Here is a 22,256-nt window from a genome sequence, read left to right on the forward strand (position 1 = left end):
AAACCATTCCCAGAGTGTGGGATCACTGTGTCTCTGGCTGCAAGGGACCTTGGAAGTCAGGTTCCATCAATGAACAAACCCCCTGGCAGCCCTGCCAGGGATAGGAAGCTGCTTCTGTGGGAGGCAGACCCTCCACGAATAGGCACTGGTAGCTAGGGCTGCTGTGCCTGTCTCCCTCGATCTTCCCCCCGCAGTCCTAAGCCTGCCCTGCAGAGCTGCTGGGAACAAGCCGGCTCCCTCTGCCACATGACAGGCCTCCAAATCCCCACCGACAGCTCTCATGTCCCCTTCCGGTCTTCTCCAGGCAAAGCCGCCCTGGCCCTTCCTCCGATGACATACATGGTTTCAAGTCCCCTTAGCGTCAGCATATTAGCATTGGGGGAAACAAAATAATGCAGCCCTAGTCAGCCTTTGACAGGGCTGAGTTCCACGACCTACCCTTGGGCAGAGGAGACATCTGGGTCCCAGGGGTGAGACACAGACAAGGGCAGACAGATGTCTTCAGGAGACCTAGGAGGCAGGGTGAGCCAGGAAGAAGGAGAGCCAGGCCCTCAGGGTCCAGCCCCAGGGGTGTCAGGATGCGAGACGTGAACTCGGGCACATCCCTGCCCCTCTGCCCGGGACTGTGGCCACCATGTCAACGTGTCAGAGCCCAGGATTGATGACCATCTGGTGGAGTGCTGTGGGCTTCGCCAGGTGCTGTGGGCAGAGACCATGGTCCTGACCATGTCATCCCACAGGGAGCTCTCAGGGTAAATAAGACCTGTGTGCTCGAGAAAGTGGTCCCCTCTGAAGGTGGACAAGATGTCCACACACAGTCTTCCCTTCTAGAACATCAGCCCCACAAGAAGGGGGCTGGGCCTCGTGTTCACCACTCTCTTCACAGCACCAAGGACAGCTGGGCATATAGTAGGTGCTTGGTAAGTGCTTGTTGAAAGAATGCATGAGGAGGAATTTCAAGCCTCTAGGGATAAATATAATAATAGAGGCTACCATTTATTAAGTGCCTACTGTGTACAGATTATAAAGGAAGGGGATGTTGCTGTTTTGCTTTTTCCTATAACCTCTGTGGCAGGCCAGTGCATGCAAGGTACTCAGTAAATATTTGTTGAATGCCCAGTGTTTGCATATGTTACCTCCCTTGTCACCCAAGCAAGATGGGAGAGAAGAGATGGGAGGGTTTGAGAGCCTCTCTCTTTTACACACACACACACACACCCCCCAGGATCAATTCTGGTCTCCTCCCATACCCATCTTTGCCTGACAAGTCCTGATTTTTCTAGACCCACATGAGAAGCACCTCCTCCAGGAAGCCTTCCATAATCTGCCCAGTGGGAATTTCTCCTGCCTCTGAGCTCCCGTCATTCTGTGCGTGTACCCGTCTTTTAGCGTGCATTGATTAAGGGCCAGGGCTCTGGGACCAGATTGTTAGGCTCAAATTCTGATTATCTGTGTGCCTTGGTTTCCCCATCTACAAACAGGGGCTAGAATAGTACAGGCCTCATAGGACAGTGAGGTTTAAAGGAATTAACACATACAATGCATTTAGCACAGTGCCTGACACAGAATAAGTAGGCAATAAATGCTAGCTATTATCATAATATCACCACATCGAGCCCTGCATTAGAGACATCTGGGACATGAAGTTGGCCCTCAGTGAGTGGTGATTGAAATACTAAAAACACATTTAGTTTTCCCCACAGGATAGCAGAGGTCAGGGGTCATGTCTCACTCAATCCTGTGTACTCCTGACCCCCTCCCTAGGACCTGGCCCAGGGCTGAACAAGAGCAAACCTCAGTGAACACCTATGACAAGGAATGGGGAGAGCTGAGCCATGCGGGGGCGGTGGTGTGGCGGGGGTTGGGGCAACAGCTGGAAGCCAGGCAAAGCTTCAGATACGAACTGCAGAGCTGACCCCATCCCTTGCCAGGACTTTGCCCCAACTCCCAACTCCTCCTCATGTCCTCAGCAAGCCATGATTTATAGATGAAGAGAATCAAACAGGCGCGGCTGCTGGGATGCCCTGGGGAGCTTCTGGAGATGCACTGGACTTCTGAAGGCAAGCTCACAGCTGCCCAGGGGGAACACGAGGGGAGCCAGAGGGGGAGCAGGCACACACACACGGGCCAGAGACACCCATGGCTCACGTGCACACACAAAAGTCATGGAGACTCACCCTTGGCGCAGACATCTATGCCCGCCTCCCCCATGCACAGACGCACACACACACACATGCATACACACACACACATATACACAAGCCATGGGGACTTACCCCATGGAGGGACACCCATGCTCTCACACACAAAAGTGAATACACAGCCACGGTCACAGTCATGAACAGATACCTAGCCCACTCTGCTGTCCCTGAGGTCTAAGTGTTCATGCACCTTCTCTGGCCTGGAGTCCTCTCCCCATGGACCCCGTTTGTCTTTTGGGGCAGAGCAGTGGGACAGGAAGTAAACTTGGAGGCAACTGACCTGGGTTCAGGTCCCACCTCTGCACCTGGCCAGTGACCCAGGGCAAGTCTCCTTCTGGGCCTCAGTGTTTTACCTCCAAATGATGAGAAGAACCCCAACTTCTCTTGCTGGGGTGTCATCAGGATCAAAGAATAGCAAACATTCATTGAACATGTGCCTTTTGTGGCAGACACTGTGCCAGGAAGCTTATATGCACCATCTCGTGTGATCTCCTCAACCTTATATTATCTCCTTTTTGCAGAGGAAGAAACAGGTATGGAGAATTAAGGCAACTTGAACTTGGCCTTGATCCTGCTATGGCTGCCCTCCTCTGAGCTGAAGCATGTGAGAGCATTTTGTAACATGCCACACTGCACAGCCCAGCCACAACCCACATGTCTCCTCTTTCACACTTGAGGCTTCACATGGGCTGTTCCTTCTGCCTCGAAGGCCCTTCCCTCCATTCTTTACCACCTATTCTCTTCCTTTTATTCTCAAGATCTCTAGACAAAGATGGTCTTCATTTCCTCCCACATTCCTTTCTACCTCCCCTGTAACTATGGCAATCCATCCCTGTGGATTAATAATTAGCATTTTCCATGTCTTTCCCCCACTGGGAACACTTGGAGATTTGAGACCCCCGGATCACTCATCTCTGTAGCCCAAGGTCTGGTGCACAGGAAAGGCTGGATAAATAAGTGCTAAACAAATGCATGAAATTATTCAAAGCCCCACATGAGCTTACCTCCTCCAGGAAGCCCTCCCTGATGACAAGTGCTCACAGCAGTCTCTTCCTTCTCCAAACTTGTATTAACTGTCTTCTGTCCAACCTCCTTTTCTTGGGAGTAGGTCTGTCCCTGAAGCAGGGCCTATGGGGTTCTCCTCATTGCTTGGGTTTCCCACAGCCCATGGCCCAGGACACAATACAGAGAAACTAGTGGACATGCTGGGAATCTGGGCACACAGACTCTTTCCCCAAGAATTCACTTGCTCTGACAGTCTGATGGTGACATTCACACTCCCCACATCCAGCCCTTCCAAAGTTGTCCCATTACCCTCACATCCTCCTAACCTAGACTGCTTCCCTCTTTGGGGGATCCTCAGATCACAAGGCCTTGCTTTCCTCACCAAGTGCCTTTAATCATAGTAACTAGTGTATGCTCAACACTGAATCATGTTCAGGTCCTCAGCAGCCCTCTGAAGGTAAACCCTCTTATCCTCATTTCACAAAGGAGGAAACTGAGGCTCAGAATGGGTAAATACTTGCCTGAGAACACACAGCAGAGGAGAGACAAAGCTAGGAGTGGACCTGGAGTCTGGAAGGCCTCAACTCTGTGCCCCATGGGAGTTAAGCCTTAAAATAAGTTGCTTCAAGGAGAGACAGAAGGGAAGAAAGAAACGAGTGAACACAAAATATAAAGAGCAGCCAGGAGGATTTCCCTGGCAGCCCAGTGGTTAAGACTTCACCTTCCAATGCAGGGGTTCGAGTTTTATCCCTGGTCAGGAGCTCAGATCCCACGTGTCTTGTGGCAAAAAAACCAAAACTTTTTTTAAAAGTAGCAACACTGTAGCAAATTCAATAAAGAATTTAAAACTGCTCCACATCAAAAGGGAAAGGGCTTCCACTTTCCACAAACTTCTCCAAGCACTTCTTGGAGAAAAGTGGGTAAGAGACCCCCTCCTACCCACACATCTTTGCTCCTTCCTTCCTCAACTGGTCCAGCCCTTGGCCTCAGTAAAGCATCCTCATCAGATAGATGCTGCTGCTGCTAAGTCACTTCAGTCGTGTCCGACTCTGTGCGACCCCATAGACGGCAGCCCACTAGGCTCCCCTGTCCCTGGGATTCTCCAGACAATAACACTGGAGTGGGTTGCCATTGCCTTCTCCTTCTCCATCAGATAGATGCTAAGATGTTCTAAAGTCTCAGAATAGGTTGGGGATTGGGTGTCTGAGGCCAGACAGGGTAGGAGCAGGAAGAAGGGGTGGGTGGGGTACCTGAGGACTCACCCAGGGCCCTGTCTCAGGTGCTGACTAGGGTGCAACCACTCTTCCAGAGATGAGGCAGAGATGTTGGGGGTGGTTGGGACTACATCTGCCATCACTTTCCCATCCCGATCCTGCCTCCTCCCACTTGATTCTGCACCGCAATGTATCATGCCCCAGCACCTCCCCCCACCATCCTTTGGTGGCTGCAGGATGACGTTCGAGGTGGAAAACAGTGAAAGCTGGAGTCACAGGTTTCCACAGGAAGCACCCCTCCACGTGCATGCAGAGCAGATGGAAATGGGGGAGGGTGGCAGGGCAAAGGCAGAGCCTACCAGCCCCAGGACTATTTGGGCATAGGAAGGGGAACAATTTTGGCACCTACCCCACCTCCCTTCCTCTTCTCGACCCAACATGCACAAGGAAGCCAGAAAAAGGCAGAGTGTAGGAGAAAGCAACAGAAAACCAGTGAGCTAAACTCTGAACCCCAGACAGCTAGGCAAAGCTCCAGGCTTCCTGTCATGCTGAATTTTCTGCCCTTTCTTCACTTGAAAACTCCCCCACTCCAGGCCACCCACCTTGGGAATGGGGGCAGCTCATTCCTTCCAACAAGAAAAAGAAAATGAGATGGACAGGTAGAAGGAAAAAAGAAAAAGGAGAGGAAAGAGAGCCTCTCATTTCCCAGGAGGGCTGGGCTGTTGCTCTACCCCCATACCCTCCAGACAGTCTCTCTGAGTGTCCTTCAGAAAGCAGCAGAGGCACCCACAAGCCCTCTGGCCTCACCTGGGGCAGGAACAAGGCTGGTGAAAGAGGAGGCCCAAAGGGAATTGTTTTGGAAAGTTACAAGTAGCTGAAAATAGGGGCTTAGCACGAGCAAGCCTCCTCAACCTTGACTGTAATAAAAACAGATAATGCGTGAGTGAGCCAGGGAGAGTGTGCTGGCAGGGGCCGCAGAGGCCGGCTGGATGCAGACAGTTTAGAATTCAGAAGAGATGCCAAGTGAGTAAACAGCGAATGAAGGATTATCTGGATGGGCCAGGAGCCGTTCCAGCAAGAAATTGGACGGGGACATGTCAGGATCCACAAGAACTCTGACTCCTCATCAGGGAGTGGGGCCTGGTGAACTACAAGGACCTCATCCATGCCTTCTCTACCTCTGTTCTGTCTTCCAGCAGAGAACATGGCCTTGGTAACACGGCTCAGGTTTGTTTAGTGCAGAACACTTGACAGTGCTCCAGAGTTTACTGAGGATTTTAAATCCATTGTCATATTTAATGGAGGTGTCGAGGGTATCTTCTATCTGGTGACTCCCTCCCCTCACTAAAGCCACACCCCCAAACTCCTACAATTCTTGGCTTAGGGAAGTCTGGTGCATCTGGCTTAGTCCTCAGTCTCAAAAAAGGGTGTGTGTAGGGAGGGTTACAGGACATCTCTAGACCCCAGAGGCCTACTGAGTCTGGAAGTCTTCAGGGTGAAAGCCATTCAGGACAGAGAGGACCAGGTGCCAGCTTTGAGCAGGGAGCTCAGACTGAAGGGTGTCCAGCCAGAAGCTAGCCTGGAACCTGTCACTCACCCTGACCCAAAACCTGATGAGTTGCCTGGGCAGCCATGAAAATGATCATGTCTGTCAGGGCAGCAAGAGCCCAGGAAAAGGAGAAGCTCAGATAGAGGGCTTCTCCCCCAGGAGTGTGCAGCGGGGGCAGGATCAGGGACGTGTGATGATTAAGTGCAGGCCTTGACCACTAGTTACTCTTATGAATAATGCATTGTTGTGCCTTGGCCTAAATCAGCATCTTATTGTTATTAATAATACACAGCTGCAAAGAAGCTGGGATTGGAATGGTGTGCTATATTTTATTTGAGGACCTCAGAGCACTTAAGAGTTCCTCATGCTGATGACTCAACTCTACCTCCGCAAGTCATACACTTCCTTACAGGACAGGGCACCTGTCCTGCCGTGACACCTTCCCACCTGAGGCTCGGAGCCATGAAAGCCATGGGGGCTAGGAATCTTCTCTCCTGGGATTCAAATTCCCGACTTGAGTTTTTGGTGGGGGAGGGGATACACTTAATCCTCGCCAGCTCAAAATTCCGGGGGATGCAACATAATGTGAAGCTGCTCCCAGAGATGTTCAAGAAGGAGGGATTAACTCGCTGGGATCCAGGTGTCGGGGGAGGTGGATGGAGAGAGACCACTGTGGATCTGAACCCAGTTCTGCCACCCACTGTCACTGTGGCTGTGTGACTTTAGGCAACTAACTCAACTCTCTGGCCCTGTCTCCGCGTTAGAATATAAGGGATCTGAGATTCCTTCTTGGAGCTCTTGGTGGTGGTATTCTGGTGGTATTATTTGCATCACAAATTATTTGGATGGATCCACAGAGCCCGCTGCTCTGAACTCTGTCCGCGGTGCTGAAACAACGATCGGCACATCACCTCTGTCCTTGGTGCTGAAACAGAAATCGGTCCCAGGGCCGCGCCCTTTTCCGGGACTGCAGCATGGCGGTCACACTTTCCTCTGCTAATTACTCCCTGATAAGTCCCAAGTTGAAGACCCAGCAGCGAGCAGCCAACCTCAAGAGCTCCCTTTTCCTGGATGAGGCCTGAAGATGCCAAGAACCCCAGTCAGCAGCCCTGCTCCTGATAAAAAGAGCTTCCCAGATAATGAAAATGCGGCATCCCCTTCCCTCAGGGTAGCCCCCCCACCACACTGCCTCCTGGCGGCTAGCGCGGGTACTGCGCTCAGAGCAGGCACACAGAAGGGTCCCCAGGGTGGCACCGGGAGTGTGGGGAAGGAGCGGCAGACGGTTGGGCCCCCGCCGCCCCCTCACCCCTCCTGGGGCAATCTGGAGCTCTGAGCTTGCAGCGCTGTCCAACACCCAAACGCTGCAGGCTGTCCAACTGTTTTCCGGCCGCCTTGGGGTGCTGTGCTGCTCCATTCACAGCAACTTCAACTCACACAGCTGGACCCTACCAGGTGAAATTTCCTGTTCTCTCCTCCAAGGTGGGTGGGGTAGGCCTGTTTAAACAAACGCAACCTTTTCTCCTGCTGCCAGGCCAGTCCTAACAAAACGAACACTAAGGCCTGTAATATGCCTTCACCATGGCATAGTCTCTCTACCTCACATCCACCCAAATAAGAAACGTGCCCACAGCTCTTTCCTATGAAGAATGGGGCTTGGGGGAGAGGGCCACAGCTGCAGCCCAAGCCTGTTCCCCCCACCCCACAGGTAGGGGCTCTTGGAGAGGCAAGGCAGCTTGGTGTCTCTAGGGATTGCTTGTATTAGCCTCACTGGGTGCAGAAATTCTCCTCTTCCTGAAACAAACAGCAAAACAAATCAAACCACCTGAAGACAACACCCCGAATCAGCTTCTCTGGATCCAGGCAGGGAGTAAAGATAATAGCCTTTAATTACAGTGAGTGAAGTGAAAGTTGCTCAGTTGTGTCCAACTCTTTGAAACCCTATGGACTATACAGATCGAGGAATTCTCCAGGCCATAATACTGGAGTGGGTAGCCTTTCCCTTCTCCAGGGGATCTTCCCAACCCAGGGATCGAACCCAGGTCTCCTGCATTGTAGGAGGATTCTTTACCAGCTGGGCCACCAGGGAAGCCACTTAATTACAGCAGATAGAGCTAATATACATTGAGCAGTTACTACAGGACAAGCACTGTGCTGAGAGCTCTGTGAACATTATCTCATTTAACCTGGCCAAACCCCGCTGCCCCAGGGAAGCATCATGGTCAGCATCCTACAGATAAGGAAAGTGGGGTTCAGAGAGGTGAGGTGACCACTCAGTTGGGGTGCTGCTGGTGAGTATTGAGACCAGCAAGGGAAACCACCTCTATCTGCCCTTAACCTTACAGCTCAACTGGATCTACCACCCCATCCTTCCAGGTTCTTTGGGAAGCTTCACTGCCCCCTTAGGGGTTTCTAAAGCCACCCCACCCCTCCACCATCATCATGTCTCAGCTGAGAGCCACATGGAGGAAAACTTCACCCTCCCACAGCACCTTACAGCCTGCGAATTGCTTTCAAAGCCACTGTTCGAATCAACTCTTCCGATTTTACAGGGGAGGAAAAAAAATAAATAAATAAAGCTCAAAGGAATAAGTTTTGTTCCATGTCACACAATGAGTAATGGAGCTAGAACTCCGGTGAAGATGGTGGGGTTCCTAGCCCAGTGCTCTCTCTCCCTACTTCTTCATGGCTGGGGTCCTGCAGGCAAACCAGCAAGGGGGTCTTAAGGACCTTCATCTCCTGGGGGTCTTCCTGAGGCCCTGACCTGAGCTGCTTCCTTTCTCCTGCTCTCTAGGGGCCATCAGTTGTCTCAGCTCTAACTTGGAGTCTCGGAGTCTCATTCGAAATGATTTTTTTTTTTTCCAGGCAATTACTTCCTGCTAATTAGGAGGCAAGACTGCTGTCCCTGGGCCCTGGGCTGACCCCTTTTCCCAACTCATGGGGGTGGGGGATTGTTGAGATCCTAGGGAGCAGCACCAGCCACAGAAACTGCCTGGACCAGCCCCATCATCGGAAGGAGGCCAGGAAACTTTTGAGGGCGGGGGGACGGGTGGTGGAGTCAGGTGCTCCAAGAAATGGGAAGACGGGAGGCGGGGATGCTACAGCTCGGATGTGAGAGAGCGCCAGGGGACAAGAAGCTGGAAGAAGCCTAGACATGCCAGGCAGAGTGAGAGAGAGACCTAGGCTCGGGAGGAGCAGGGGGAGCCAGGAAGATCCAGAGAATCGGGGACACGTCATAGGAAGGGACAAGGAGGCATCTCAGGAAGCAGGGAGACAGAGGAGGAGGGAGAGATTTCCCCTCTGCCAAGGGAGAAAGACGGAACCCTGGAAAATGGTCAAGATGACAGAAGTGGAAAAGGTAGAGGCGGGGAGATACCGGGGGACTCCAGGAAGGGGGAAGGAGGCATTGCTGAAGGAAAGCCCTGGGGAGAAGGGGAGGAGAGCAGGGGAGGGCGGCTGGAGTGGCCGCTCCCAGGGCCCTGAGAAGAAGGGCTTTCTCTACGTCATTGTCCTTGAGCCTCCCCCAATGTCAGTGCCCAGCCAGCCGGGCCTGCCTGCCCTCCTACGCAGCCACAGGTGCGGGCGGGCAGGATGGCAGGCCACCAGCCGGCTGAAGCCCCAGATGCTTCACTCATCCAGGGCAGCCAGCCGACTCTCCTTTCTGCCAATCTGCCGCCCCCCTCCAGCAGGCTAAGCCAGGACCCTCCTGGGTCACAAAGCCATGTGACCAAGAGGCTCTGGGGCTGTGTGGTCCAGCCCCTCCACTTTACGGAGAGGAGGATCAAGGCCCTGAGAGGAAACAGAGCTTGTCCAAGGTCACAGAACAAGTGAGCGAGGAGGCCAGATGAAAAGAGCTCAGGGGCTAAGTCTCAGTGGTGGGTCCTGTTCCCTCCTGGGTGAAGCCAATAACAGGAGACAAGACAGGTCTTGGTTGCCAGCAAGTCAGTCCCTGATCCGTCTAAGCCTTGTGGAGTGTGGGGTGGCAGGCAGAAGGCAGCGAGGGTTGCCAGGGGCTGGAAGGGAAGCAAAGGAAGTCACCATTTATGGAGCCCTGGGTGGGAGGGTTCTGCATGGGTTATAATTGCAGCTAACATTATTGAGCACTTACTAGGTACAGTGTTCCAGCCACTTAAGACATTACATGCAGATCTCATTTAATCCCCACGATAACCTTATAAAGTATGTATTACTGTTATTCTATTATAGGGAAGAAATGGAGACTCGGGAGGGTTGAGTAATTGGCCAAGTCTGCAGACTAACCAATGGCATGGTTCTAACTCTGGTGGCTGGCTACTGCTCTGAGGACCCCTGCACCCTGGCATTATCTGGAGATGCTCAGAGCCCTGAATTTGCAAGATCCTAGCCCAGCCCTGGTAGAATCTAGGTCCCAGATGCCAATGGGGTTACAGTTCTGTGTTGTGGAGGCTTCTGATGGCCCAAAGGAGATCCTAGACTTGAATAAGCCCTGTCTTACAGTGCTGGGGTCCGGGTTCTAGTTCTGGCTCTGCCACTAACATACTGTGTGACTTTGGGCAGGTCCTTTGCCCTCTCTGGCCTTGGTTCTCCCACCTATATCATCAAAGAGCTGTTACTTAGTCACTAAGTCATGTCTGACCCTTTGTGACCCCATGGACTGTAGCCACACCCACCCCAGCTCCTCTGTCCATGGGATTTCCCAGGCAGGAATACTGGAGTGGGTTGCCATTTCCTTCTTCATCAAAGGGTAGGACCAGATAATAGAGCTTGTATGTATGTATGTGTGTGTGTATTTGTGTGTGTGTTAGTTGTTCAGTCATGTCCGACTCTTTTCAACCCCATGGACTGTAGCCCTCCAGGCTCCTCTGTCCATGGAATTCTCCAGGCAGAGCTGGTATACATGATACTAACTTTGTGACAGACACGGTTCTAGGCAGCATATGGATGTTAACTCAGCAGCCCCTTCCAGCCCACTCTAAAGTAAGAGCTATTATTGCCTGTTTTAGAGATGGGAAAATGAGGCAGTGCAAGGTTAAGTAACTTGCCCAAGGGCACAATTCTAATCAATACATGGCTGATCTGGGATTTGGGCCCCATTACTTTTGATCCAGAGCCCATGCTCTGCCTGCCACTCTGCAGTTTCCCTAATGACTCTCTCCGCCCCTGCTTGGTGCCCCAGAGAGATCTGCCTATGTCCCTCGGCCCTGGCACACATGCCATCACGCTTCCACATGGGAGGCACACCCGCCATCACGTGTCTGCATAACACAACATGCGTCTGCTCATGCTGCCACACCCACTCCTGTGCTTCCGCCCAGTTTCTGTCTGGAATAGCCACACACGACCATCCATGGCCACAAGAACAGGCCAGCTCCAGCAGGCCCACATGAACGCGCACGCACGGCCCCCTTTCTGGGCACTGGCTGACTCGAGGGAGCTGTGTGCCAGGCTTCAGCATATGGCCACGTGGCAGTGACGTGGGCCACCACACCCCTTCTCCTCTGCGTCGCCCTCCCCCCACCAGTGCCTGGGTGGCTCGCACGTCACATTGCACACCTGCTGGCACCCCCATCCACGCTGCCTTCCTCACACCTCTCCCCTAACAGAAGCAGGCACCTTCTCCAGGAAGGAAGCAGGCACAGGCCCAGCCTGGCTCCCACAGCCCAAAGATGCCAGCCAACCCGGGGGAGGAGATGGAGAAAGAGCCATTGATCAGAGGCTCTGGGGGCCCAGGGGCTATGGTTCCCATCGGACACTAAGCCCTCCCTTAGGTCTGAGTGCAGAGCTGAGCCCCTCAGGACCCTAGAGATGCCAACTCCCCTTTGTCATCGCCAGATATGGGGCCAGTCAGGGAACCAGGGGACAGAGGGTCTGTCCACCACTGCCGAGCAGGACTGTGATGCCAAGAGGGCTACTCTGGCCAAGTTACCGGTGCACACCCCCCACCCCATCCTTGGTCCCTGCTCTCTCCTCCCCCTGCCCAAGCATCTCAGAGTTCTGTGTATTTTTAGGCCTCAGCTGACAGGCTGTGAAATCGCTCCCTTCGCACCTCCCTAACCAGGCGGGGGCTGGAGAGGGAGGAACGGGGTTGTGAGGGGGGGGGGGGGCACACACACAGCCGATTCATCAGGCTCCTCCAGGGCTGGCAGGTGCCAAGTAGGGAGTAAGGGGTGCCTCCTTCTGAGTGAGAGGATCTTTCCACGTCGCCCAGAGAGAGGGAGAGAAGATATGGTGGGAAGGAGGCTCCGCCCCACTCCAGGGGCCTGGGAATAAAGCTTTAGGGGACGCCGGGCACTAAAGCAGGTGCTGGGATATACTCTGGGTCCAGCTCTGAGGCCAGTACCCATCCCCAGCCCTCCCTTCTGAGCGATGGACCAAGAGACAGGCTGGCTCAGATCTAGCGGGATAAGGGCTGTGTGGCGCAGTGGTTAAGACCAGGGCTTGGGGGTGAGGCTGACGTGCAATTCCATGTCTGCTCTACTGAGTGACCTGGAGAGACGCTCCACCTCACTGGGCCTCAGTTTCCTCATCTGTACAACAGTGGTAACGATATCTCCCTCAAGGGGCTGCTGTGAAGACTAGATGAAAGCCGTACATGTAGAACGAGGTGGTCTGTGGGTCCACCAGGTACTGCTGAGAGATCCCCCTTACGGCTTTCCCCCACTGGCAAATCCTCCTCCTTACCATGATCCTTGAGGCAGGAGCCCAGAGTTCATCTTCTTTGGTACCCATGGGACCCTCTCCCCCAGGGAAACAAACCCCCAGCTAAGGTGGGCAGAAATCATAGACTATCCCCACTCCCTGCTTCCTGCTACGGGGCACCCATACCCATTGCGCGTGCACACGGACTCAAATGCCAACATGCTCATCTGCTGCCAGTGCCTGGGTGTGAGGGCGTTCGCTCTGGGATGACCCCCTTAGGGAAGTGGGAGGACGTACCCAGGCCTTGCTGTGAATGGGCCCTTGTGCCAGGGGCCGTGGGCATGGAGAGGGGGGCGGCCTGCCTAGTTGCTGTGGAGACAGGCTGGCTCCGGTGGGGCTCTGGAGCTCAGGCCTGGCAGCTGGAGCTTGAGCAGTACGGCTCCTTCAGGGCCAAGCCCTGATACCCATGGTGGGGGGTGGGGTGCAGGACTGATTCTCAGGAGCCTTTACTGTGTTCACTGGGCCCTGGGACCACCCCACTTGGCTCTACATCTCTCCTCGGGAGACTTCCTCTGATACCCCGGCCCCCTAGGTAAGCCCCTGGGGGTGTACAGCCATGCCCCCCTGCAGCAGGCTGTTCCCTTGACTGCCCATTACCCACCACAAGCTTTCCAAGGGCAGGGCCCCAGACCTCCTGCTAAGGGTGCTCTCGACACAGCCCTGGGCAGGTAAGAGGCAGTGGAGGGGCTGGACAGAGGTGGGAACAAAGACGTTAATGGCTGGGGATGCAGCTCCATAGACGGACCTGCCACCAGGCTTCCCACCCTCCACACTGCTGCGTTAAAGTTCTTCATAGAGAACGCTGAAAAGCCATCCATAGCCTGCCATTGCCCAAATTAAAAAAAAAGTCCAATTTTCCTACTTCAGAACCCCAGGAGCTTCATCAGCTGGCCCAGCCTGCTGCGCCCAAGCCTCGACTCCCGTGCTTAGTTGCTCAGTTGTGTCAGATTCTTTGCGACCCCATGGACTGTAGCCCACCAGGCGCCTCTGTCCAAGGGGATTCTCCAGGCAAGAATACTGAAGTGGGTTGCCATGCCCTTCGAGTCTCCTACTACGGCCTCCAAAGACCTCCGTTCCAGCCCTGCAGGCTTAGACGCTCACGGCTGCCTCGACCGGCTGAGACCTGACACACGTCCGGGGCACTGCACGTGCTGTCCCCACCACGTGGAATGACTCCTCCCTGCCTGCTCACATGGCAAGCTCATTCTCCCTCCAAACCCCAAAACCCTGGACCCAAGGCTCATGCTCCTGGGTCTGGCAGTGTGGCTGGTCCCAAATCAACTTCTAACTGCAAGTTCCCCCATCCCAGGGTGGTCTGAGGATGGACCAGCTAACATACATCGAGGGCTTAGAAGAGCACGTGGCATCTACTGAATGCTCCACACATCTTCGCTGTTCTGAAGTAGACAGACCGACACTGCCTCCGTGAAGCCCTCCCCAATGCCGGCAGCAGGGTGGAGTGGGGCTGAGGCAGGCCTGTCCTCCTTGGAGCTTCCAGAACCCGCATCCCACACGTCAATCACTCAGTGCAGGGTAATGTTGATAACAGCTGTCGCTGGTTGAGTGTTTACTATGTGCTGGGCTTTCTGCTAAAGATGTTTCCTGCCTTATCTCGCCTCATCCTCTGACTCCATGGGAGGTAAGAACCAGCATCATACCCATTTAACAGGGGAGGAAACTGAGGCCAGGGTGATGGGGGGACTTGCTTTAGGGACACAGTCGCAAGTGTCTCTACCAGAAGCTGTTTGACCCCAGACACCTGGCTTAAGCAAGCCACCCCTTGCTGCATGGACATGAAGTGCGTAGCACATACCAGATGTTCCATAAATAAGAACTTTCTATTATTGTCCTGCTGTTACTATCAGTGGAGGGAACAAAGTCTGTTGGATGATCTAAGAGGGGTTTCCTTAGGCTGGACCCCCTATAAAGCAGGGTATGTGGGCTCAGTCACTCAGTCATGTCCAGCTCTTTGCAACCCCATGAACTGTAGCCCCCAGGCTCCTCTGTCCATGGGATTTTCCAGACAAGGGTATGGGAGTGGATTGCCATAAAGCAGGAAACTCCCATTTTCCTGGAGAAAGAAAGTGAGGGTGCAGAGGAAGCCTTGGGCTGCCAGGAGTGAGGGTCAGGATGACAAGAAGGTATACAGGGAGCCCCAGGATCTGGACCCAGGGGACTTGAGGAACCTGAGGGATGCTGGAGGGAGCCAGTGCCCGCAGGTGTCACGGCAGGCCCAGGTTGGGCAGGGTGGGAGGGGGCCGGCCGTGCGCTAGCTGAGCTGGCCACTGCTCTATGGCCCCGCTGACACCACCCTGCGGTAATGAGACGGATCCAATTTGTACCCAGGGCCCCGCCGGGAGCAGCTGCTGCGGCAGGGTTTGAAGTAATTTAATTGGACACATTTGCCACACAGCTCCCTCCTCTGCTCCCCTCATGGAGTGCCTCACGCCGGCACCCCTCGAGGCCTCCCATGCCCCACGCCACCCCCCACCCCAGCTGGAAGCAGGGTGCACGCTTCGCCAGCCCGTGCTGTGAGACCCCCACCTGCTAGGATGGATGCCTTGGCACCTCTCCTCTCACTCTGGGGGCTCCTTAGCGCTCGGGAGCCACGGGGCTGGCGGGGTTCTACAGGTGCAAAGTTCTGCCCTTTCTCCAAGGCAACCAGCACCTCCGGCCTGCCTCTTCTGATGGGCAGAAAGGGTCACCGTCTTTCTACCCCGGGCCAGCTGGAGAACCCCAGCTCCCTCTGCCCCAGGAAGGGCATCGGAGGGGCAGGGCCACTACCAACATGGGGAGAGGCAGTTCTCTGAGAGCTCTGGGAAGGGGTGTATACACACACACATCGAGTTGGAGAAACACGTATACACACCCAGTTACACACACACACACGTTGACAGATTCACACGTTGTCCTGGGCCTCCCCGTATCTGTACACACCAAAGCTCCAACCCCACCCCCTCATCCACCCTAACATCCCTGCCGTGCACACTGCACAGCCAGGTGAGGCCCTGCTCCCAGCAGATGGAGGCCTTGCAGGCAGCCAAGCTGGCAGGTGGGAGGGTGTGGCAGGGGGCAGGCAGGGCCCCTGGAGGGCTCAGGCTCCGCCTGGCTGGGTACAGGGCCAGGGGAGCTGCCTTCCCCCAACGCTCTCTGTCACAGCTCCCCACGCACCTTGACACACCTCGCTACAAATCCACTTATTAGCTCCTGTTTACAGCGGGCACGGCACTTGGATGAACTATTAGGGCCATCCAGCTGCCACCCGCGTGCACCTAGGTACATACACAGCCCACCACTTCTGCCCATCGGCCCTGCCCTCCCTTTCCTGGGTGCTGGGGGCCCACACCCGCAGTCACTCGGATCCGTCAGTTCCCCAAACCTCCCAGCTCACCGTCTGGATCAGCTTCCAGCTCAGCCCCGCAGGCGATACACTTCTGCCAAGGGACCCCTCCAGGCAGATGCTGCAGAGCCTCCCGGGGCAGGCCCGACGCACCAGCCCACCTTCCGACCAGCTGGGTTCAGAGCTCCAGGCACAGGCTCTGGGCGCCATCCAGCCCCTTCCACAGGTCCCATTTTGTCTGCCAACTCTGTTCCAACCCTTGGGGAATTCTGCTGGGTGAGACGAAGCCCTGCCCTCTAGACACGAGCTGGACAGGGCCCAGCAAGGCTGCCCCCGCTGCCCGGAAGGTCAGGGACGTCCATGTCTGTGGAACTGGCACGGTCCACCTGTTACCACTGGCTGGGGTTCCCTGGCAAGGCGGGCGGTCACCCAGGCTAGGTCTGGCACAGGCTGGCTCCGGCATCAGGCCAGATCAGTGACCGCCCCAACAGACAGCGCTGACCTTACGGGTGGCATGTGCCACCTGCCGGGCATGCCCAGGGGAGAGGGTGCTGGCCCCATGCAGGGCCGCTCGGGCCCACCCGAGAGGCCTCGGAGCCTTTGGGGAGCCTGTGCGGCCGACTCCTCTTCCAGCCAAGAGTCCTCTGCTCAGGACTGGGCCTCCCAGCCCCCACACCCTCCTGGAGGCCCCCCTCACCACGCCTCTCTCTGCTGTTCCCGGCCTCACTCCCTGGGGGAAGCAGCTATTGAAAACGGTCCAGCGGATTCAATAAGAATTCAGAGTCCCTGAGAGAATGGGGGCGGGGGGAGGTGAAGGGGGAGAGGGGACCGCCCACCCCTCCTCTGCCTGTCCCTCGGGTAGGCCGGAGCCGGCGAGAAGGGGACAGTCCTCCATTGTCACCAGCATCACCCCAAGCTGCTTTCACTGTCCCTGGGGCCTGAGCTTGGGGTCAGCCAAGCCCTAGCTGCCCAGGGCCTGTCTCTGTCCACCTGACGCCCACCTGTTCCTCTGCCTTCCAGCTGTGCCTCCCTGTCACCTCCTGGCCTGTGCACTCCCATGCCGGTCCAGCCTGCTCGAGCCCTTCTTCATGAACCAGGAGGGGCTGTGAGGTTCTCTTCCCCTCCACCATCCCCTGGTCCTGAGCCCCCCAGCCTGTTAGTCAAGCTGTCCCCACAAGGCCACTGAACAGCACAACCCAAGGCCAAGGGTGGGGGCTGGTCCTAGAAACGCTACAGTCTGGGGGTGCTGGCTACCTTGACCCAAGCCCCACAGAAGTCACACGTCCAGCCCTGCCACCAGCCATGGCCCGTCGGGAGGTCCTGTGATCTTCAGCTTGAGACTCTGACTCAAGCCTGGGAGGCAGGCCTGGGAGGTCTGGGCCTGTGCAGGTGGGGTGGGTGGGGGTGGGAGGGGAGAGTTTGTGAAACGGTCGGACAGTCAGGCTTCCCTGGGCCATCCCACACCCCAGCCCCCGTCCCTGACCTTGATGGCCCTCACAGTGTATAGCCCCGATCTGCCCTTTCGGCCAGGCCCTGATTCTTGTCCCACACATTAGCCAGCAGCCTCTGCCCCTCACTTGTGCCCACAGGTGGAGGGGTTGGTCTTGGGGTTGAGAGAGAAGACCTGCTGTGCCAAGGCCCCCTGGCCCGTGGGGTGTCCCCCACACTCCTTAGGAATGACGTACCTGGCAGAGCTGCTGTAGGAGGGAGCAGAGTCCGCTAGCAGGTGGACAGACAGAGGAGACTTTAAGTACTACTATCCCCAAGGACAAGTTCAGGGAGGGCTGGGGCCAGAGCTGGCGGCCCTCAGGACCTGAACTCTCTCCCAGAGCGACCGCACCAGCCCAGGCTTTCCTTCTCTGGCCTTGCTCACTCGCTCACCGCAAGGTCACCTCTCCTTGCCTCCCTCTCTGCTGCCGTCCTGCCTGCCCACTGCAACGCTGACCCCTGTGGGCCGGCCGAGGCCCTGCCCTGCCAGGGGACAGGGACACAGAGCGGCCAGGCCAGCCCAGCTTTGGGATGAACAGAAGATGGAGGCCGTGGGCCGGGAGAGGGCTGCCTGTCTATGGGAAGGTGGAGGAGAGCTTGCAGGCCTGGCTGGGGGGAGGCGGGGCAGAGTTCGGAGCAGGAGTGATGGAGGTGTGGGGTGGGGGGTTGGTCTTCCTTCTTCACTGGGCTCGGGCTTTGCCCCACAGTCCCGTTGCTTCGGCCAAGGAAGAGAATTCAGATCCGGAAGAGAATGGCCTGCGGGCCAGGGGCCCACACAGAGCTTGCCTGTCCCCTGTTGGGGTAATGGTCTTAGCAGTAGGCTGAGCCATGTGGGGACTTGCAGAGGGCATGGATTACAGGAGAGAGTACCACAGGGACCTTCTGGAACCAGCCGGGGGCAGTGGGGAGCATGAGAGGACAGGAGACAAAGATCTTTTTTTGAAAGGATTGGGCCGCAGGTGTTCCAGGCAGTGGGATGAAGTGATGAGGATGTAAAAGGTCCACTGGCCTTTGGAGGACCAGAGGGATGGGCCTGAATCACACAGGAATTCATTGGCATATCTTACTCCCATCCAGTGCCAGCCTTGGGGGACACACTCCCTGCCTGGGGGAGCAGAGTCCGGGGAGCCTGGGGTGAGCTGGGGAAGGGGGAAAGCCTGGCCTGGAGCTGTAGGGATGAGAGGAGGTGGGCAGGGAGGCCAGGGGGCGCAGAGTCCAGACTGAGGTCCCTGGCTCCTCAAAGACCCCCAGAGATCTAGGGTCAAAAGCAAATTCTGCCCTCTGCAGCCTATTTCTGACCCCATCCAGCCCACTGCCCACCTCAGACAGAAGTAAACCGGTTGTAAGTAAGACCAATCTGTTTCCACCAGAACTGGCCCTGCCAGAGGACTGGTGAGTCCTGCAACTGGAGTGGGCAAGACAGGTCTCTGGCTCAGACAGGGAGGCCCATTCAAGAGGGAGAAGGAAAAGTCTAGGGGCTGCCAGCAGGCCAGGGGACACCACTGGGTTCCAGGCCCTCTGCCCAGAAGATGCCAAGCACATCAAGTTGGCCTCCGTGGAGAGGGCAGAGGTGCTTGGGGTTGTGGTGATGTCATGGTGCCCAGGCGTGGGAGGAAAGAGGAGGGAAGGAGAGGGGACAAGGGCAGGGCCCAGGCCACTGGCCTAACAGGAGGCTGCCAGCCTGGCAGGGGGAGGGGAGAGTTCTCACTGCATCCCCCCTTCCACCTTCACACCCCAGAGCTGGTCTTCGCACTGAGCTATTGGCTTCTGAGAGTGCGATCCAAGGAAGAGAACGCCTATGTCCTTGGTCTCAGTGTTGGAAGCTGGCAGCCCACTTGGGAGAAGGTGCCAAGGTGGGTGATCTGGGTCCCGAGAGATGAAGGGAGGGGTCTCCAAAGGCAATGTCCCTTCAGCTGTCACCTAGAGGACATTCACAGGTGGCCATGAGGCTATAGAGTGGGAGACTGAGTCCTCTTTCACGCATATACGCAAGCACAGAATGAGTGCAATGCCTGGCACCCAGGAGGTCCTCCTGGGTGGGCTCGAGCTGCTATGACTTGATGAGGGTGAGGACAGACACGGGGGCAGGCTGAGCCTGCCCCTAGAGGGAAGGAGCAAATGTGGGGCTGGGGCAAGAGCAGGCAAAGCTGGCACCACAGGAGTGCCCTCAAAAGCCTTGGGGCTCTAGGCCCCTTCTGCAGAGGACCTCAGTGCTGTCCCTCCCCCCACCCAGGGCCCCCAGACCCCGGAGGTTAGCATCAGTAAGCCTAGAGGCTCTTGGTCTGGGAGCAAATCCTCGGGCTTGAGAGTCGTGCTTTCAGCATCAGAGAGAAACCCAGAAGCAGAGACCCTGCTGCTAGGACTGGCAGACTGGGGGTGCTGGGTCTGGGGTGGGGCACCCCAGGTGGGAGTTGAGAATGAGCCTGGGGAGGAGCGGCAGGGGACCTGCCTACAGGTGGGCACTGTGTGAGGAGGCGTCATCAGGAACCAAGGAGGAAATGGCAGAGCAATTTCCCGAGAAAGGTGGAAAGATTCCTGCTTCCAAGATGCCTAGCAGACGTGGGCTTTCAGGCCACTCCCCGGCTCCGCAGAAATGCAAAGGAGCATGGCCCCTCCCCCTCCCACCCCCGACAGGACAGGAGTGAGTTTGGGGTTCTTTGCTTGCCCCCTCCCCAAGGCCTGGAGAACATTCCCCTGGCACCCCTATTCCTACCAGTCTCTGCTCTCTTTCCCTTCAGGTACCCCTGCCTCCCTTCTCATCGTTCCTGGGGCTCACCGCCCTCCAGAAGCCCCCCTCCCCTGCGGCTGCACCAGATTTCCACTTGCCCCCTGGCACCCTCTCGGTTCACAGTTGTCACGGCCGATGTCACTCCGCTTCCCCGTGCCCACAACCTTGGCCGAAAGCTGCCTGGGACCCAGGGGTGCCTCTGAGGGCACTGCGGGGGCGGCAGCTCCCCGCTCCGCCACACACGTTGTCCTTGGGCTGCGGGGGGTGGGGGGAAGGAGGTCCTTGTGGGGACACTGCGAAGCCGGCGCCGGGCATCAAGCTTGGCAGTGCCCGGACTGACTGCGGGGGGCCGGGGTCCGAGCTGCTGCCGCTCCAGCCCGCGCCCCCGGGGCTGGGGTGACCCTGGGTGAGGGGAGTCCGTGCGGCTTGGTTGGACAGCAGCCCCCAGTTGGAGCTCCGAGACGGCCCCCCGGCGCTGCCGCCGTCCTGCCCGCCGGTGCGGGGCGCCCCAGACCGCGCGGGGCCGCGCTTACCTGGGCTGGCCGCCTCCGGGTCCCGGTACATGGTCCCCTCGTCGCCGGCTCCCTCCGGGCTCTTTAGAGCCTCCCGCGGCCGCGCGTTGCTCCGCCGCCGCTGCAGGGCATGGGGCCGGGCGACCCCCGGGGGCGGGTCCGAGGGCGGGGGCCGTGCGGGCTGTACCGAGCCGCGGAGCTGGGGAGCGGGGGCCGCCCGCCAGCCCTCCCGCCCGCCCGCCGAGCACGCTGCCGCCGCCGCCGCCGCCGAGCCGCGCCGAGCCTCCTCCCTCCGGCCTGCGAGCCGCGTGTGCGCGCCGGAGCGTGTGTGAGTGTGTACGAGGCGGTGTGTATGTGTGTGTGTGAGCGCGTGTGTGAGCGCGCCCGGGACACCGCCGGCGCCGCCCGCCCGCCGCCGAACGCCGTGGCCACCGCCACCGCCTGGCGTCCGCCGGTGCCCGCTGCCGGCCGCGAGCCGTACTGCAGCCCGCGCCCGCCGCCGCCCGGAGCCGCCCCGAGGGCACTGCCGCCGCCCCGCGCCCCGCCTGCCCGCAGCCCCCGCGGGGAGGGCACGGAGCCCGCCGGCGGGGCTCTTCGGGCCTGCGGGTCCCACCGCACCAGGCGCCCCAGCTGGCCGATGCGCCCCGGATGGCAGCGGCTTCGAACCCTGCAGAGCGGCGAGGCCGGCCACCTCCTCCGAGGTGCCCTTTGACTCCGTTCCAAAAGGCGAGTGGATCCGCTCCGCGTTTTCCACTTGGTGGCGGCTGAAGGGCGTCAGCTCGGGGCTCGACAGACCGGCGGTCCCGGGAAGGGAAGCTGGTGTGTGGAAAAACCAGGAGTGGATTTTTGCCAACGCTGAGCTGGGTCCACCACGCTGGCCATGCCCACAGCTTGCGCACAGCTGGAACCGAAAGGTCTAACATCTCGACCCTCAGCGAGGGACTAGGCCTAGTGACCCTCCCTACTTAACCCAGCCACACAGTAGAAGAAAACAGACATCTCAACCTCTGTCCCTGCTTCCCTCTCACCACTCCACTGCCCTCTTTCCTTGACCCCAGCCCTTCAGTGAGTAAGAAAGAAGGGCCTCCTTGCCCTCCCAACCCTGGGTCTCACTTGGCCTTTCCTGCCTCTGTCAGCTCAACACAGTCCAAGTCAGGTGAACCCTAATTCTTCTCTCTCTACAGAATTGGAACTGTTTGATTCTGGGGCAGGGAGGAGAAGGGGCCCAAGGCTTGGCCCAAGCCCAAGGCTTGTCAAAGCCTGGAACCAAACCATTGCTGGTTTCAGGTCCAGAAATGCATCCCTGCACATACCTACAAACCTAATCAATGACACCGCCTCCACAGCACTCTCCCCGCCCCCCCATCACACACAGGCACACAAATACGGAGGTACAGACACCGATGCGTCAAACAACACAGGGCCTGCCCCTACCCTGAACTGAAGGGGATAAGCAGGAGGGCGTTATCCCGGGGACTGCTGCAGCGTCGTCCCCACCCCTCCACTGAGGATGCAGTCAGCAGGGAAACCAGGCTTTCCAGAGT

The 22,256-nt window shown here is 57.3% G+C and overlaps 1 protein-coding gene across 7 annotated transcripts in view; it reads right to left on the bottom strand.

Moving 5' to 3' along the window:
- The window catches only part of SYT7 (synaptotagmin 7), a 63,284-nt gene extending 42,315 nt beyond the window's left edge, over positions 1-20,969 (bottom strand). For all 7 annotated transcript variants that reach the window (XM_025286501.3, XM_044943595.2, XM_044943594.2 and 4 more), the window contains exon 1: positions 20,734-20,969. In XM_025286501.3, the coding sequence (XP_025142286.1) occupies positions 20,734-20,764 (31 nt within the window). In that variant the 5' untranslated portion in view covers positions 20,765-20,969. The remainder of the gene's footprint in view (positions 1-20,733) is intronic.
- Positions 20,970-22,256: the final 1,287 nt, after the last annotated feature.

This window comes from Bubalus bubalis, chromosome 5, assembly GCF_019923935.1.
Source record: "Bubalus bubalis isolate 160015118507 breed Murrah chromosome 5, NDDB_SH_1, whole genome shotgun sequence".
Classification (NCBI taxonomy): Eukaryota; Metazoa; Chordata; class Mammalia; order Artiodactyla; family Bovidae; genus Bubalus; species Bubalus bubalis.